At 40.2% G+C, this 17,876-nt stretch overlaps 1 protein-coding gene across 9 annotated transcripts in view; it reads right to left on the bottom strand.

Moving 5' to 3' along the window:
* Window positions 1-494: 494 nt before the first annotated feature.
* Window positions 495-17,876, bottom strand: part of setd5 (SET domain containing 5) — a 142,319-nt gene continuing 124,937 nt past the window's right edge. For all 9 annotated transcript variants that reach the window (XM_078414114.1, XM_078414120.1, XM_078414122.1 and 6 more), the window contains 5 exons: window positions 12,610-13,167; window positions 8,412-8,755; window positions 6,774-6,949; window positions 3,221-3,330; window positions 495-2,298 (listed from right to left, as the gene is read on the bottom strand). In XM_078414114.1, the coding sequence (XP_078270240.1) occupies window positions 1,666-2,298; window positions 3,221-3,330; window positions 6,774-6,949; window positions 8,412-8,755; window positions 12,610-13,167 (1,821 nt within the window). In that variant the 3' untranslated portion in view covers window positions 495-1,665. The remainder of the gene's footprint in view (window positions 2,299-3,220; window positions 3,331-6,773; window positions 6,950-8,411; window positions 8,756-12,609; window positions 13,168-17,876) is intronic.

Below are 17,876 nucleotides of genomic sequence, written 5' to 3'. Positions count from 1 at the left end.
TTAAACCCACAGAGACAGGCCCTTTGGTCCAACTCATCCATGCTGAGCAAGATGCCTAATCTAAGCCAGTCCCATTTGCCTGCATTTGGCTAAATCCCTCTGAACCTTTCTTATCCAAATGTCTTTTAAAATGTTACTGTGCCTGCCTCAACAACATTCTATGGCAGCTCGTTCCACATACCCACCATCCTCTGAGTGTATTTAGTTCTTCATTTCAATTGTGCTTTCACAGGAGAGGTTGCATCAGGATAATTACAGAGTAAAACAGACTGAGGCATTGTGAGAGTACAGGTAGCAGGTTATTTCTCTGCATCCTGAGCCTGCACATCTGACCCGGTGTAACAAAACTGAAGATGGTAAGAGACAAAGTACAATACAGCTTGCAACAAAAGATAAAGATTACGGGGGTAGCAAACATTCAAATTTAAATTGTACATTTTACATTGCAATCTTAAAATACAAAAAATGAAAATATGGAGAAAGAACTGTGCAGAAATGAACTGTTTTATTTTTGTACACTCCACAGGAGGGGTTGACTGTACATGTTTAGAAAGCAAGGCTACCGTTTCATTTTTTATTTTTTTTAAAATTCTCCTTGATTGTAAATGATGTGCAACTCAGTCAACAGCTACATTCAGGAACAAACTCGCCTCATGCACATCGCAAAAAAAGACTGCACATGGAGACACCCAATGGTAGATTGAAAGCTGTTGTCAAAAAGAAAATAAAGGAAAAAAGGTGCACGAGAGAAATTATACACAAAAAAAAATTACCAATGTACATTATGCAAAGTCAGGCAACTAAATCCTCTGAGGATAACAAGTAGCTGTGGTATATACAGTGTTCTGAATAAAAGAACAGTATTAAACTCCCATTTTACAATATGCAGCAAGGCTGCATCACTTTTTTTTAAACTTGTATTTGTCACATGTTACATCTTTCAAAATGGAGATCACTTTCTCCCTTCAGTTGAACACAGACCTGAATTTAAGATTTCAAATTAAAAAAAACTTGAGATTGTAACAGTCACTGAAATACACTTCTCCTCCACTCTTGCGCCTCAACGTTGGGGAACTCACAGCATCAAGTGTAAAATAAAAACTCTTTGCAGCACCGTGGATTAAACTCCGCTGTGTGGGTAAGATAATAGCTAGCCTAGAATGGTTATATATAAAATTAGATAAATAAAATTTTCTACTCCAGGATATTACAGTATACATGTGAGAAGCTGGCACGTGGAACATGTGCCTACACAAATTCTCCCCACCCGATCAACAGCCCTTCCTCCGTGCCTTTATTTTTTGACGCTACAAACGCTTTCGTTTTGCTTTTTAAAAAAAAGTCTTACTGCACATGACTAGTTTATTTCAAATAAACTGGAGGAAAAAAGCCTAAACAATATTTATCTGAATTATAAGCTTAAAATGTACCTTACCAATAGGTACACGATTCTTAACTCTTACTTTTGTTTTGTACAGGATTTTGTACAGTATGAAGATGTTCTAGTAAATGCTGATATAGGCCCAACAATAACCAGAACTCGAGGTCCATACTTTAAAGTTGTTTACGCCACACTAGATCCATATGCCCGTGGCATATACAGACACATAAGAGTTATATTACCCAGGCAAACATCTCCAACAAGGTCATAGCTGTGTCAATCCTCTAATATGTGCTTGATTGCGTTCTTACATTTGCACCTTGGACCTGTGGAGGTTGGTACTGGGTTACCCCAGTACTTCGGTAGTGCTGAGAACTTGATGCTGTGCCAACCTTAGCTCCAGAGTGAAGCGCTTGCCCTGAACCTGCTGGGCTTAAGGTCCATGAGCCTGATTGTGATGGCTTTGCAGTCTGTGAAACTGTAGAGTTTATGGTGCTTGGAGTTGGGGTCGGCGTAGAGTCAGTTATGTTTTTTGTGGTGCTCTGTAGTGGGCTAGCAGCGATAGAAGGAGTAGATCCAGAATGAGTCTTTTGTTGAGTGCTACTCAGTGTATGCAAGACACTCCCAGAATGCTGCTGACCACTGTAGTATCCAGAATTCCCAACGTACTGGACCACAGAGGTATCAACAGACGTTGAATGAACTGGGCTCGAGTAGAGAGTAGAGAGAGGAGTTGTTGTTAAGCTGGAGTCTATCGGATGTTGGGATCCACTCTGCCCCATCGAATGGGATGACGATCTGTAGACATGTCCTTGCGTGTTAGCCGAAGGAACACTCGAGGAGCTGTGCGTTCTGTAGGGAGACATACTTTGTTGTGGAAGTACGTGAGATTCAGTGACGACTCCGTCAGATTGTGTCTGCAGAAGTTGATTAAAGTTAATTAATGTAACATAAACACACTTATATAATGCATCTATTATAAGTATAATAAACACCGCATATAACTCGTATTTCCAGATGAAACATTAAAGTGAAAATCCATGCCCTTTGTTTACACTAATATGAAACAGAAAATGATGGAAGTACAAATAGTGCAATCATAACTATGTAACATCCCAATTTTGCAAAATAATAAAGAGCATGAATCTTGGAGTAATTTGCAGTGAATGGGAGCTCATCCACAATCTTACTCAGTTAGTTACAAAGGGAATTACTGTAATGTGTTCAAATTCATTACGTGGTCAATTGCAGATCATATCAAAGGCATTCTGGTTCAAGTGCAAGGAAGTTAAGTTAACAACAAAAATGTAAGGTTGATAGCAACTGATCATAGTCTCTGTAGTATGAAACAAAGTATTTGGGTATTCTTGTGAACCCGATCTGTCAATATTACTGTTGAGGGAGTGTGAAGTAGCTGATTGTCTGTAAGGTCTGCAGAAAATGCAAGTTATAGGTACAGCAAGCACCAAATGACTGGTGTTTAACAGTATTAAGGCCTTCTTTGCTCCTGTGTACATACGTTGGACATCTGAGAACAGGACTCAGTGGAAATTGATCATGACCTATGTTGTGAAACAAGGAATCATCAGGGCTTAAGACATGGAAGAACTGCACACGGAGAAAGAAAAAATGGGAATTTCACTCAGATCAACAAATGGTTTTTTGGTAAATTTTACCAATTTAGGATCGCAGTCTATTAAGTAGATGATAAAGAGATATGGGAAAGAAGAGAAACGTGATTGACTGAGCCAGCACAGAAGAAAAGTCTCTATTGTTTTATCATTTTTTTGCTTAACAACAAACTGGAAGAATTGTCTTGGTGTGGGAAGGCATCTTTACCTGGTGATTATATCTGGAAGGACTGTGGCTATATCTCTGCGGACTCTGAATTGGGGAACTCTTGATGCGTGCAAGGCCATGCGTCTCTGATCCTTCACCGTCTGTGGAATCTGAAAATGCAGCAGTAAGAGCGATGTCACTGGCAGCAAGAAACAAAATAACACCCGTCCCAATAGACTACATAGATTAAGTATAGACTGCAACCAAAGTTGAACTATTCCAATATCATGGCAATCATTGTTTTCTTTTCAGCACTTTGAATGTTTTGCTACTGAGGAGATGGTGGGTTGGTGAGGTGGTGGAGGAGAGATTACCTTCAGATTAAGGCCTTTGAACACGCTGTATTAGCCGCTGGTCTTAATAAAAGCAACCTATAAATTATAAGGCTACTTCTAATGAAGCTGTATTTAATATTAATCTTTTCTTTGCATCATCTCTCCACAGTTGCTTTCCAACTTTCATGCATCAAGGCTGTGCACAGCATCATGTAGTCTGGTCGGCAGTTAAACCATAAAAGTGGAGTAAAAAACATTGGATTGCTTTTAATGTAGGTTTCACTTAACCTGAACTGCTGGGGTTGCTAATTTAGAATGCCAATACTACAGGATAAATCAAAATTATTGTAATTGCTTATGGATTTTATCAGCAAGGGCAATGAATTGGAAAGAATGCATGGGAGGATGTCATAAGGTCTTAACAGAAGCAGAATTAGGCCATTCGGCCCATCAAGTCTACGCCATTCAATCATGGCTGATCTTTCGCTCCCTCCTAACCCCAATCTCCTGCCTTCTCCCCATAACCCCTGATACCCAGACTAATCAAGAATCTATCTCTGCCTTAAAAATATCCATTGACGGCCTCCACAGCCTTCTGTGGCAAAGAATTCCACAGATTTACACCCTCTGACTAAATAAATTCCTTCTCATCCCCTTCCTAAAGGTCGCTTTTAATTCTGTGGCTATGTTGTCTGGTCCTAGACTCTCCCACTAGTGGAAACATCCTCTCCACATCCACTCTATCCAAGCCTTTCACTATTCTGTACGTTTCATTGAGGTCCCCCCTCATTCTTCTAAACTCCAGCGAGTACAGGCCCAGTTCCGTCAAACACTTATCATAAGTTAACCCACATATTCCTGGGATCATTCTTCTAAACCTCTGGACCCTCTCCTGGGCCAGCACACCCTTCCTCAGATATGGTGCCCAAAATTGCCCAATACTCCAAATGCGGCTTGACCAGGGCCTTATAGAGCCTCCGCATTATATCCCTGTTTTTGTATTCTAGCTCTCCTGAAATAAATGCTTGCATTGCGTTTGCCTTCTGTGCTATGTGATATTGAGGGTAATTGATATGAATTACATTGCAGAGTAGTGGTAGCTGTAATACCTCACAACACTGAGGATGCTTTCACAAGAAAACAGCACAAAATCGCTCCATGGGATCATAACATATATTGAAAGATGTGTTATTAACTTTCCCAACAAAGCAAGGAATATGTCATGAATCGAGTGATGAATTGCCCCATGACTCAGTGTGAAGTGACTGTCTTTGAGGACTGTAGTTGGCTGGACTATGGGACTACAGATACCAATCGTCATACAGCATGGAAATTTGCCCTTCAGCCAAACTTCTCCATGCTGACCAAGGTTCCCCATCGAAGCTAGTCCTATTTACCCTTATCTCTTTAAATCTTTCCAATCCATGTACTTGTCCAAGTGTCTTAAATGCTGCTATAGTGCCTGCCTCAACTACCTCCTCTGGCAGTTTATTCCAGATACCCACCACCCTCTCAATGAAAAAGTAAACCCTCAGGATCATATTAAATTTTGCCCTTCTCAACTTAAACACATGTCCTTTTGTTTTTGATTTCCTTGCCCTAGGCAAAAGATTCTGTGCATTCACCCTATCTATTCCCCTCATGATTTTATACACCCCTATAAGATCATCCCTCATCCTCCTGCGCTCCAAGGAACAAAGTCCTAGCCCGCCCAACCTCTCTACAGTTCAGCCTCTCAGGTCTTGGTCACATCCTCGTAAATCTTCTCCGCACTCTTTCCAGCTTAATGACATCCTTCCTATAGCAGCAGTACTCCAAAGATAGACCCAAAACGTTGAAGTAACGCAGCAGGTCAGGCAACATCCCTCGAGAACATGGATAGGCAACGTTTCGGGCTGGAACGCTTCTGTCCGAAATGTCACCTGTCCATGTTCTCCAGAGGTTGCCTGACCCGCGGAGTTACTCTAGCATTTTGTGTTTATCTTTGGTATAAACCAGCATCTGCAAAATTGCGGTACTCCAAATTTGGCCTCACCAACGTCTTGTACAACAGTAACATAACGTCCAAACTTCACTACTCAATACCCTGACTAATGGAGGACAATGTACCAAAAGCCTTCTTCGCCATCCTATCTACCTGTGATGCCACTTTCAGGGAACTGTGTACCTGTACTCCAAGATCCCTCTGCTCAACAGCTTTCTCTAGGGCCCTGCTATTCACTGTGAAGGGTCTGCCCTGGTTTGACTTCTCAAAATGCAATATCTCACCCTTATCTGAATTAACCTCCATCAGCCATTCCTTAGTCCAGTTGCCCAGCTGATGGAGAGCCTGCTGTAGGATGTGTGGCGTCCATTGCCAGGGACTGGCAGCACGTGCTCCATGTGCACAGCCCATGGTCAACTATCTCTCTCTCATCAACCTCCTGTGGGACTGAGATGCAAGTAAGTGACTCCCTCAGTTTTCAGTTGCAAAAGTCTGGAGATTGCTCTATGGGAACAGGTTCAACCAAGAGGAGAGGACAACAACATCCATCATGTTCAGCTAAAGGTGATGAGAGAAACCACCGGATCTAGATGATCTGTCTACCAGTGTAGCTGCTGCGGCCAAATCCCAGTAATGGTCTACATTTACCGTGCTGGTCTGGATGCAGCCCTGAGCCCCTCATCTCACCACTGAGTGATTACACCACGTGTCCTGGCCTGTCCCACACCTGCTCTCATAGGTGAACTCTTCACACTGACTGTGGGTGATTTATTGCTGGGCCATGTTGGGTTTTTGGAAATGTGCAGCACCAGGGGATGTCTTATTTGAGGTACGATGGGATGAGGAGGGGCGAAGGGAAGATGGTGTGGAAGGAGTACATGCTGGTGAGTGGTTGGACTGGAAGGCCAAGAGCACTAAAGTGAATCAGCATTGTGGATTAGTGCCATGTGCGGTACCAGTGTATTCACCATCTGGCCTACGCCAACAATCTGTCAAAATAACACGAGGTGCCAAAGATGTCAAAATCAGCACACAGGTTTTAACACCTACATTATAAATGAAATTAATATTCACTTAATTTGCATCTTAGAAGACCTGATAATACTTGTGGTGCATTCAAACTGTGATATAATGAGCGCATTATATTGAAGCTGTACTAAGTACTTTATTTAAAAGAAACAAACAGCCATAACTTTGCAGTGGAAAAAGGCTCAAAAGAAAGAAGATTTAGACCATGCAAAATACATTTGTAAACTTCAGAACCAACTCCAAATCAGTTAATAATGTTCATTACCTGTATCCTTCTCCCTCGCAGAGTCCACTGCACTGGTTTCTATTCTCCTCAGAACACGGTCCAATGTGCTTCGCTCTTCTCCTGTTCGCTTCATACTTCCAATTTCCACCCTCCTAAGAACACGTTCCAACATTCCCCGATCTTCTCGCAATCGTTCTACTGATGTAGGAACCATCCTGAAATAAATACACAACCACACCAATTTTTTTTCTTCCCCAAATAGCTTTCTTCTCTTTGTTTATCTCTCCCTTCTTGTGGGGTGCTTGCTATGATATGAACTTGGTTCTCTACCCATGCCAATTCTTTATCTGGAAAAGGCCGAGCTTATGCGTGATCCAATCCATAGCAATCCAAAAGCTATATGCAATTGGGGCTCAGGTCCTGAAGCCTCACTCTAAGACTGCCCTGATGGTCTTTTTACAACCTGTTGTTGTCAAAGAACACTGATTTGTAATGTCATTGATAATTGGAGATATATAAAAATAAAAAAGCTAACATAATTCATATGTTATAGATATTTTTTTAACAGCTTAAAAAATTTACATCCTCTTTAACGTTTTTTATAATTGTTTCAAAAAAATGTTCAAAAATGATTTTTATTAGTTTATACAAATTTGAAAAACTTGACCACCTGTAAAGCCTACACATAGTTTAGCCAACGGTCAACCTGTTTCTAGTTCTTTATTGGTGAAGGCTTGCTCGGTCCTCTATAGCAATGTGGAAGGTGTGGGGTCACAATGGGCCTTACTTTAAGACCACAGTTTACAGGTACATCATCTACAGAGGTGAGTGGTTCACTGCTCTAAGAAACACTTAGTTAATGATTATACATGACATCTTCACCCCAGGGTATGGTTCATCCTTAATTTCTCCACTGTGGACAAGCCACCACTATTAGAAAGACAGCCAGATATTGTACAATGTCTTTTAGCCAAAAGCCAAAAGGTTCCAAGTCTGTGCTGGACTCGTATTCTCAGGCTAAGCAGTATTACATTTTGGGGAAATCATTAACTGGCCTCACAGTGCTTGGCTGAGAAAGGGAAAATTGAACTATGCTGGCTCATTGCCTTCAGGAAAGAATAGAAAAATTGAGTTAGAATAGTAATTTAGTGAAGCTCAAAAAGGAATGAAATCACTTTCCATAACTATAGGCTCAGAATCATGAAACAGAGAATCTCAACAGGGTAACTACTACAACACAAGTAGTTACTACAGCAAGTTACTACAACACAAGCTGTAAACTAGCATTGATTGATTGGATTGATTGAAAAATGGAAACAGGACTTTCGGCCCACTGAGTCCACCAATCAGCTATTACACTAGTTCTACCTTATCCCACTTTCACGTCTACTCCCTACACACTAAAGTTAAATTATAGAGGTCAATTAACATAAACCTGGACGTCTTTGGGATGTGGGAAGAAACCCATGTGGTCATAGGGAGCTTCACAGATAACACCCGAGGTCAGGATCGCACTTGGGTCTCTGACGCTGTGAGGCAGCAGCTCTACCATCCGCGCATCGCACTAGGGTCTCTGACGCTGTGAGGCAGCAGCTTAGACTTCAATTCAGCAAAAAATGTAATCCCCAATTCTTCTCTCAGATAAAAATGTTGCCTTTAATTGGTTAGTATACTCACCACCTCGTACTCATGCTGTTCCGACTTTTAATGCTGGCTGCTGCAGAGAGAGCTGCGTTCTTGCTGCTGGCCGGATCCGATGGACTGACCTCCTCAACTTGAGGCACTGAAGCGTGCACTGGTGATGAAAAACCACTTGGGGGTGACGATGATCTACGTGATAACCTAGATATGGCGGGGGAATCACCATTGGTTGCTGACTGTGCACAAGCGCCCTCGCTATATCGTCTGGTTGGAGTACCCATGTTGCTGGGTGTTCTGGAAAGATCGGAGCTGAGGCAGTCTGATTTGGAACTACTTTCTCTCGCTTCTTGTTGACGTTTTCTATATTCCAGCAAAGATACCTTGAAAACAACCACAACATGATGAATATCTGTTACTACTTCCACGACATTTCAATGGTGTGAATATTTTCAGGGAAGTACAAATAATTTACTGAGGCAACCAAGCAGACATTCTCAAACATAAGGAAAATATCACCTTATTTGCTGGATAATACTCAGGAATTGAGCCCAAAGTGCAAACTAACAGTTGATTGTTGTATTGAAAGAGACAGTCTGATGCTGAAATTCTACATTTTGGTCTCAACTGTCCTTGTTGGTGTTTGAGGTAGATGTCAAAGAGTTCTCATTGACCTTCAACCAACACCGTCAGTTATACATTCGCTGCCTCCTTATTATGTTGCCACTGGGACAGGGTGGAAAAATATCAGGAGACCAGATGCAAGAGGGGGAAGAGGGAGACTTGGCTGTGAGGGTACAGAAGAAAAATCAACATTCCTGCATGGCAAAGGAATGGTAGATCTGCTGGGTTGGAAGCCAACTCGGAGCATAGATTTGGCAATCGCCACCCTCCCTCCGCCCTGCATCACCTCCACCTCTTCCTCTTCCACCCCCTCCACACCCCCCACTCCAAGACATTCTTGCCAAACTCAAACTCGGCTGATGTTTCCACTTAGTAAATCCCTTTTAAGTTTGGCTTATGGTTTGTTGGTGTGTCTGCATTTTTTTCTGCTGATGCCAACATTAGCTAGAGAAGGTATGTGTTCGAGGTCCAGCATACACAAGCATATCTAGACAGCTACAAAAAAATGTTAGGAGAATTCGAGCTATTTCCAATGGGAATTCACATTACTGTTTGGACTGTGTGGATAGGAAGGCATTTCATACATCATGCAGCCTGACAATTTCCTCTCCTAGAAAGAGCCAAAACCAGAACAGACAACATATTCATCTCAGATGGCCAGGGAGGGATTTAGTTCCAGAAGCATTCCACATTTTCCCCTGCTACTTTACTGGGTACACCTGAAAATAGTAGCTCAGCCACTGGAATGGTGAGCAGTTCTTGTTAGATAAATGGATAACAACTTCATGTTTTTAGAGACACAACATTCACTACCATTCCCACACAAAATACTCAATGCTATAAAAATACTAAGTGTACCTCCCTTTTGTAGGAACATTTACCAAATCGTTACTACTTTTACAAATCGTCCGTGGACTATGTTGCTATTATCATGATTTGTGATCTTGCATCTTGAGCATGTTCTGTCCTTCTCCCTCTGCTAAAACTGTGCATTAACAATGCAACATTGGCCTTTACTTGCCGTTTTTTCTTCAACTGCAAGCAAATTGTCCCTAATATTAAAACACAAGATTAGGTTTCCTGCTCCTGTGCTTGGCAACTATGATTCTCTACTAAATAGTAGAAAGGGAAGAAAATCATGGCTTGCAGAAGGTTGAAAGTGCACACCACCAGACTCAGAAACAGCTTCTTCCTTTGTTATCAGGCTTCTGAACAGTTCTTCCATAAAGCTAGGGTATAGTCTGATTCACTTCTACCCCATTGCGGATATTGGACCTTATCTGTGGAAATGATTTGCTGCAATGCTGAGAACTACATTCTTCGCTCTCTATCTTTTCCTTTGCTCTACCTATTTTATTTCAGTTTGACTTAAATGTATATTATTATCTGTTCTGATTGGATAGCATGCAGACCAAAATTTTCCATTGTACCTCAGTACGTGTGGCATTAATAAACCTAAACTAATACTAAAGGACAATTATTGGGCATAATTGCAGCAGAAAGCCATCTTGTATCATATGACAATGACTTATGCTTATATACTGCCTCTAATATCAAGGTGCCTCATAGAAGTATAATTAAACAATATTTAGCACCAAACCATGTAAAGAGCAGATAGTGGGGCAGTTTCAGCATGGGCAATATAGAACATGGTGCAATACCACACAGGGACAGGCTCTCAGCCCATAATGTCTGTGCCAAACATAATGCCAATTTATATCAATTTAACTAGCCATCTAAAAGCCACTATCCAATCTGCTTCCACCACCACCCCTGGCAGCATATTCCAGGCACCTAACACTCTCTCTGTACAAAAAAAACCTGCATCACACATCTTATTTACATTTCCCCCCAACAAACTTAAAGCTATCCCTTCTAGTCTTTGATACCCTGGAAAAAAAGATTCTGACTGGATGCACTATCTGTGCCCCTCATAATTTTATAAACCCATCAGGTCTCCCCTCAGCCTCCGAAGCTCCAGAGAAAACAATCCAAGTTTGTCCAACTTCTTCTTGTTGCCATATGGCCTCTAATCCAGGCAAAGCACTTCTACAAAGTCTTCAAAGCCTTCACACCCTTTCGGAGCCCTCACTGCACATATTTAAGGAGCAGATGGGTAGATTTCCATGCACAAAAGGTATCAAGTGGTAGGGGGAGAGAGCGGGATTAGGGTGTTGTGTTCAAGGATCAGCCATGACCCCTGTAGGCTGAAAGCAGCACAAATTTTATTGCGATTTTCTGCTTCTGTAGTCAAATCTTGTTTGAAGTGTAGATCTTAAGGAGCTCCTTCAAGTTGAAGAAGTGGATACAATTAGGAAGGGAATTCAAAAGTTTCCAACGTAATCCATAAAATCGTAATCACCAAAGGTTAAGCAATTAAAGTGATGCCGGTTACAACATTGTTTGGTAAAACTGTCAGTTGCTCTGATGTAAGATAAAAATACAGGGAAAGCTTTGACTCAAAATGATTGAAAGTATCAGTTTCCAAACAAATTTAAAATTAGCAGTAAACAACTACTTAATCTAACTCCTTTACTTTCTTTATAAAATTATGTATTAATATATTGTTTTGAACTTTACTTTTTGATTTAAAACTGCAAATATTTTCTTAACATTAAAAGACTAGGCTGTTTGCAGCTCCTGTGCTTGTCAACCTACAATCTCCTTCTTGGCATAGAAAGAAACAAATATCATGGTAGATAAAGTGAAAGTTAATAAACATGTGAAAAGCTACTTTATTAGCTTTGGTCATGACCTCAAGAGTTGGATCTTCTTTCCCTAAAAAGTATTTAGCTTCCAAAGTGAAAACATTATGTTTTATCATATAATTACTTTACTATGTAAGTAGCATTCTCATTTAACCTTTGGAAAAATTAAGTATCTTAAGTTTAGAAACATAGAGAATAGGTGCAGGAGTAGGCCATTCGGCCCTTCGAGCCTGCACCGCCATTCAATATGATCATGGCTGATCATCCAACTCAGTATCCCGTACCTGCCTTCTCTCCATACCCCCTGATCCCTTTAGCCACAAGGGCCACATCTAACTCCCTCTTAAATATAGCCAATGAACTGGCCTCAACTACCTTCTGTGGCAGAGAATTCCACAGATTCACCACTCTGTGTGAAAAAAAACGTTCTCATCTCGGTCCTAAAAGACTTCCCCCTTATCCTTAAACTGTGACCCCTTGTTCTGGACTTCCCCAACATCGGGAACAATCTTCCTGCATCTAGCCTGTCCAACCCCTTAAGAATTTTGAAAGTTTCTATAAGATTCCCCCCTCAATCTTCTAAATTCCAGCGAGTACAAGCCGAGTCTATCCAGTCTTTCTTCATATGAAAGTCCTGCCATCCCAGGAATCAATCTGGTGAACCTTCTCTGTACTCCCTCTAAGGCAAGAATGTCTTTCCTCAGATTAGGAGACCAAAAAACTGTACGCAATACTCCAGGTTTGGTCTCACCAATGCCCTGTACAACTGCAGCAGAACCTCCCTGCTCCAATACTCAAATCCCCTCACTATGAATGCCAACATACCTCACTGAAGGTGAGCTGCTACTCATAAATTGTTGTATTTCTGCATAATACCCAGAGCTATCATAAATTTGGTTACTTGCCTTCTTCTTCTGTGGTGGATTTTGCTGAGATGTTGTATTTCCTTCAGAAAACATAGGTTGCCGATCTGCTTGAGGTGACATGGATCCTGGCAGAGTCTCAGGTAAGAATCCTTGGCCTTGTCTATTAAAGCTGGAGTCTCCAGAAGGACTCATGTACACAGCGTCACCAAACCCTCGCTCCGATTGTGAAGATTTCCTGTCACTGATGTAATTGGTTCTGTTCTCGAGTCCTCTGTAAGGGCCCTCCAGCCTGTGTGTCGGAGTGAGGTCTCGGAGGTTGGAGTTCAAAGGCGAACAGGCATAGATTAAGTTAAACTCTGTCCTGAATGCTTGTTCTGCATTTTTCAGGGACGAGGGACCATCGCTGTTCTTTCCTGTAAACCCAGTTTCAGATTCACTGGGCAATGTTAATGTAGAACATGGAAGTTCAGCAGCACAGTCTGACAGTGGCCCCTCGGTTACCTCGGTGACCCGAAGAGTAGTGGCATCTGGGTCAGCTTGAAGGGAAAGATCTGAAAAACTAGTCCTGGACTGGTCATTATCCGCTCTCAGGGGCGGCTGAAATGACAGAAGGAGGAACTATTTGTTAGTGATAAACAAAATAAATGAGCCTGATGAGGGGAATCAAAAGAAACTATTTCAAGTGAGGTGGTTGACTGAGCTCTGCTTCTGTTTAAACACCAGCACAGTAATTTAAAACTTTTCTGATCATTAAATTGTAAATGCCTTAAATACATATCAAATTTTCAACATATGTATTTAACCCAAAATCTTGAGAACATTGCCCAAAGAGTATTTCTGATATGGTGCATTTATGACGCCTCCTTTCACCAGCACTGGTATTTTTGGTGCAAACATATGCACAAGGCTGATACATAATGTTAAGGGCTCTACAAGATGCCTCCACAACGTTCTGGTAATTTTAGCTCAAGGAACCAGGTTTCTACTTTCAGCTAATTCTTTCTCCATGTGCGTCTTATATTAAAAAAATATGCTCAGCATCCATTTTGTTTAACATCCAGCCAGATGCACGGATAACATAAAAGGTGAATGAAAGATTCTCCTCTAAGGAGGCTGAAATTTCGTTTTCAGCTGAAGTGGCAAATAGCAGCTCAACAGTGCATTGGGTGCTGGGATGATAGTTCTTAGGTCTCCAAAGCTAGCGTTGGAAACTTTCAGCAGGAGATATCCTCTTTTAGCTCCCTAAATTAAAAAGCAAAAAAAAAGTCCACAAGATCTCTCAAGTGCGCCCATTTCCAGCACTACTGTCAGTTACACCCTATGAACACATTGAGGAAAAGGCCATTATGTTCCTAGGATCCTTGCTGCTAATGCGTATGCGAGATATTTGACAATGTTAGACTTGCTCTTGTGGATCAAAGATAGACTAATCAAAACTGCTGCCCTTTGAAATTGTAGCCTACTCAAATGTAGACATTTAAAAAAATTGATACAGGTCAGGTTAAATTAACAGGATTGCCATTAAGAGCTTGGACTAACAATCCAGGGGCACGAGTTCAAATCCCACCTTGGCGATTAAAAAAAAGGAATTTAATTAACTATTGATGGCCTTGAAATTAGCAGAATTTTTGTAAAATACTGTTTTGTTTGTCAGAAATCCATCTTCCTTGGCTGCTTTGGCTGTAGAGGAAGTAATTGATTTTCGACTATCTATGAAATGGCCTACCAATTGGGAATGGACAATTAATTCTGTCCTAGACAGTGATGTCCACATTCTGTGAATAAATTTTAAAAACTTGCTGCCAGGCCCCTGTTTTGCTGTTGAGGAATGATAACCTGGTGGCGCAATGGGATAATAAAAAACTCTAAGTACCTTTGGGGTGTAGATTTTTTCCTTATTAGACTGTTATCTCCAGTGGACCTCCAGACAGGGAATCTAACCCCATACCTATTTTAATTACACTTGTCTAACAAAGGTGACATTTGCCATTTGAATGGCAGTGCAAATCTGCAAAAAAACAAGCTATCCCCAAATAGCAAATACATAAAATTTAAAAGATGTTAAAATGTTCCCACTGGTCTATTTTAATCAATGAATAAAAAACCTGAACTTTACAATTTTGTGCACTAATTACAGTATTAGAATCCCAAATCTTCAATGTTAAGACCAAATCAGACAAAAATTCCCAATGATATACACTGAGGGGCTTGGTAGATGCTGAGAGAATGCTTTCTCTTGTGGAATATGGAATTACGTTGCATCGTTTCAGAATAAAGGGTTGACATTTCTTACCACAGTCGTTCATGAATCTTTGGAACTCTCTACTCTGGAAAGCTGTGGAGGTTAAATTACTGAATGCATCAAGCTGAGACTGACAGATCTTTGGATTATAGAGGAGTCTAGGGCTCTTGGTAAATAGGAGGAAAGTAGTGTTGAGGCCAAGATTAGATCAGCTTTGATCCTATTAAATGATGGAGCGGGTACAATAAGTTGAATGGCCTGTTCCAACTTATTTTCCTCAAGATACATGTATTGCAGCCTGGTTCCTGTTGCTGGGTCTGCACTGAAATAAATCTAGAAACATCAAATTTAGATGTCTGGAGTCTAACAGAAGCATAATTATCAACAAATCAGTCAACTCCTCCCGTCGTCAGGCTCAGATCTTTACCTCATCTTCCCGAAACCTGGAATATTTGATTAAAAACTGTAGGTGTACAATATATCTTACATGTGTCAGTGCTTTATTGATAAAGAGCATCACACTACAATTATACAAATGCTTCAGTACATTCCTTATTCACACAATAAGTAACTTGATGCTTTGCTAGTCACCTCCATTAGGTTAGTGTAATGGCAGTTTTAATAGATGTCCTTTCACAGATTCAGGCACAAGGAGTTTCTAAATTTTGTTGAGAAGTAATCCCATCAACATAAACATTGTACACCTACTGCAGTGGATCTTTTAAGCCTGTAATTTATTATCAACATATTTGGCATTTTCTTTAAATCACTGTTAAGGGCATTAGATTATAAAACTCTAAAACAATTATTTTAATTTTGTTTTAGAGCATCTATGCCTTTCCACCAATGAATTTAAACAGACATTATTTTAAAATAATTGTCTCTGCAATCAACCAAAAATAAGATTAAGATTTAAATTATTCCTTAAATAGTCAAAACTGCTGAAAGTTATTTTTTCCATCGAGGTGAATTCCTTTTGACTTAGCTAGTTATCTCAGTTCATTGGAAAGAAATACATTTATAATTAAAACTACCAACACCTGTATTTAATATGTGCCAAAACATATGGACTCAAAAGAACAAAAAATCTTTACATTTCCTCTGGAGACCCCATTTTTATACTTTTAACATAATCATCTTCCCATACAAACAAAGGCGAGCCAACTACAAAAACTAAACTTCCAAATATCTAAGTCTTCATCGGTCCTGTTCACCACAGTTGCCAAAGCTAACTCCAGAGCATGCATGGGTAACTTGAGGACTTGGCAGCTCTGACACTCCCAACCAGGATGCAGGGTTTCTAACTGCTTGCTCTACCAGAGTTTTATTTGGTTGTCTGGTCTCAAGCTAAGTATAGCCACGGTCAAATTATTAGTATTTAACGTTGACTGCTTCACATTCTTGGTCAAAAGCCAAAGAAAGGAAGACCAGTCAACAGTACCCCTACAATATATTTTCCCGTCACAAGTTAGGCTGAGAGAGCAAGGAAATTGCTTAAATATTTTTGAAAAGAGCAAAACTGAAATATAAATCTATTTTTGATGAAAAACTTGGGCTTATTGAGTAATGTTATTGGAGGGCACTATCAAAATACTTTTGCAAATATCAAAATACTTTACAACATAGTTTAATGAAGGAATTTAGGTATTAGGAATTTCCATGATCACACCTTTGTGAAATCTAAGGGAACAGAAGACTTGATATATTAATGTCACAGAAATTCTTTAAGCATCTAATGACCGAAGCTGGCTAAAAACTATTGCAGTTGGTTAAACATCTTTATCACATCAATTTATATATTTTTTTATCCAGAAACACAGCCAGCAAAACTGCCTCCTGTGAGAGAGATATTGAGCCAAATAAAGGCGAAATTGTACAGGTGATAAATCTGAAGGTCCCTAAACAAAATCAAATTGGCTCGATGAGGAAATTATACTGCAAAAGCCAATTGCAGACTCTGAAAGTAGCTGCAAATGACATTTTCTAAATCAAGTCTTAAACCTCCAGACAAAATACTTTTATTCTGATTTTCAATTCTGATATTCTGAATTGCAAAAACTTTATTAACAGTAGTTTAAATTCATCCGCTTGCAAAAACCAATAGTTTACTATCAAGCAATGTTCTCTACAACAAACTCCTTATGCCTCATCTGTGAAGGTGAATGGTCTACAGGATGCACTGCATCCTCAAGGTGAAGGTTAACGTTTTGAATGTTAGGCAGGCAGTTGGATTGGCTGCACAATCAGAACGGTTGCATCTCACACTCACAAAAAGATCGATTCATGTAGGTGACAGTTGAGAATTGGAGTCCAATTCTTCACAAAGCAACATGTTAATTAACTAAATCCATCTCAACGTCAGAGGATCTGTCTGCGAATCAACAAAGATTAACTACCACATTTATCACACAGACACATAAGACCAGCAGGCTTTTAGTCTGAACAGACTATGGGAATCATTCTTTAAAAAATATAAATTAATCTTCTAAGTGGAACATTTTAATATAACCATCCATTCGTTTGGGAGGGAAGGTGATATTTAGTAAACCTGCTTCGATGCTTAGGGAGATTGCTACTAAATCTTTAAAATGCCACATTAAATCCTTAAAATACATCCATTCTGTAGAAATTTAAATTGGTTTGTTTAAATTTGTTCATATAGATCAGCTATAAGAAAAATTACAGGATTCAACGATATCTTGTCATGTCACTGTGATTGAAGGCTTGTTGTTTGGAACTGGTACTGTTGTTTGTTTGGAACTAGAACTATCTTTCTAAAAATAGTGAGGACAGCAGCATTGAGCAAAGCTCAATCCTGACCTCGTCCTTTCCTCTGGGTTCATAGTTTCCTCCCTTATGTCCAAGACAAAATGGAATGAAGACAAGATTGGAACCAGCGTGGACTTGATGGGCCCAATCACCTCCTTCTGTATGCATGTGAGCTGAATCAGAATCAGCTGCAGCACGTTAAGGTGCCTTCACTTGTTACTGCCTGCAGAATGACAGCAACAAGCACAATTCACAAGAGTCATGTGCACAGTGCTGGCAAACAACTATATAACAG

Source organism: Rhinoraja longicauda, chromosome 17 (assembly GCF_053455715.1).
Source record: "Rhinoraja longicauda isolate Sanriku21f chromosome 17, sRhiLon1.1, whole genome shotgun sequence".
NCBI classification, from domain to species: domain Eukaryota; kingdom Metazoa; phylum Chordata; class Chondrichthyes; order Rajiformes; family Arhynchobatidae; genus Rhinoraja; species Rhinoraja longicauda.
The sequence above is the reverse complement of the archived record's forward strand: the minus strand, read 5'-3'. Positions and strand labels throughout refer to the sequence as shown.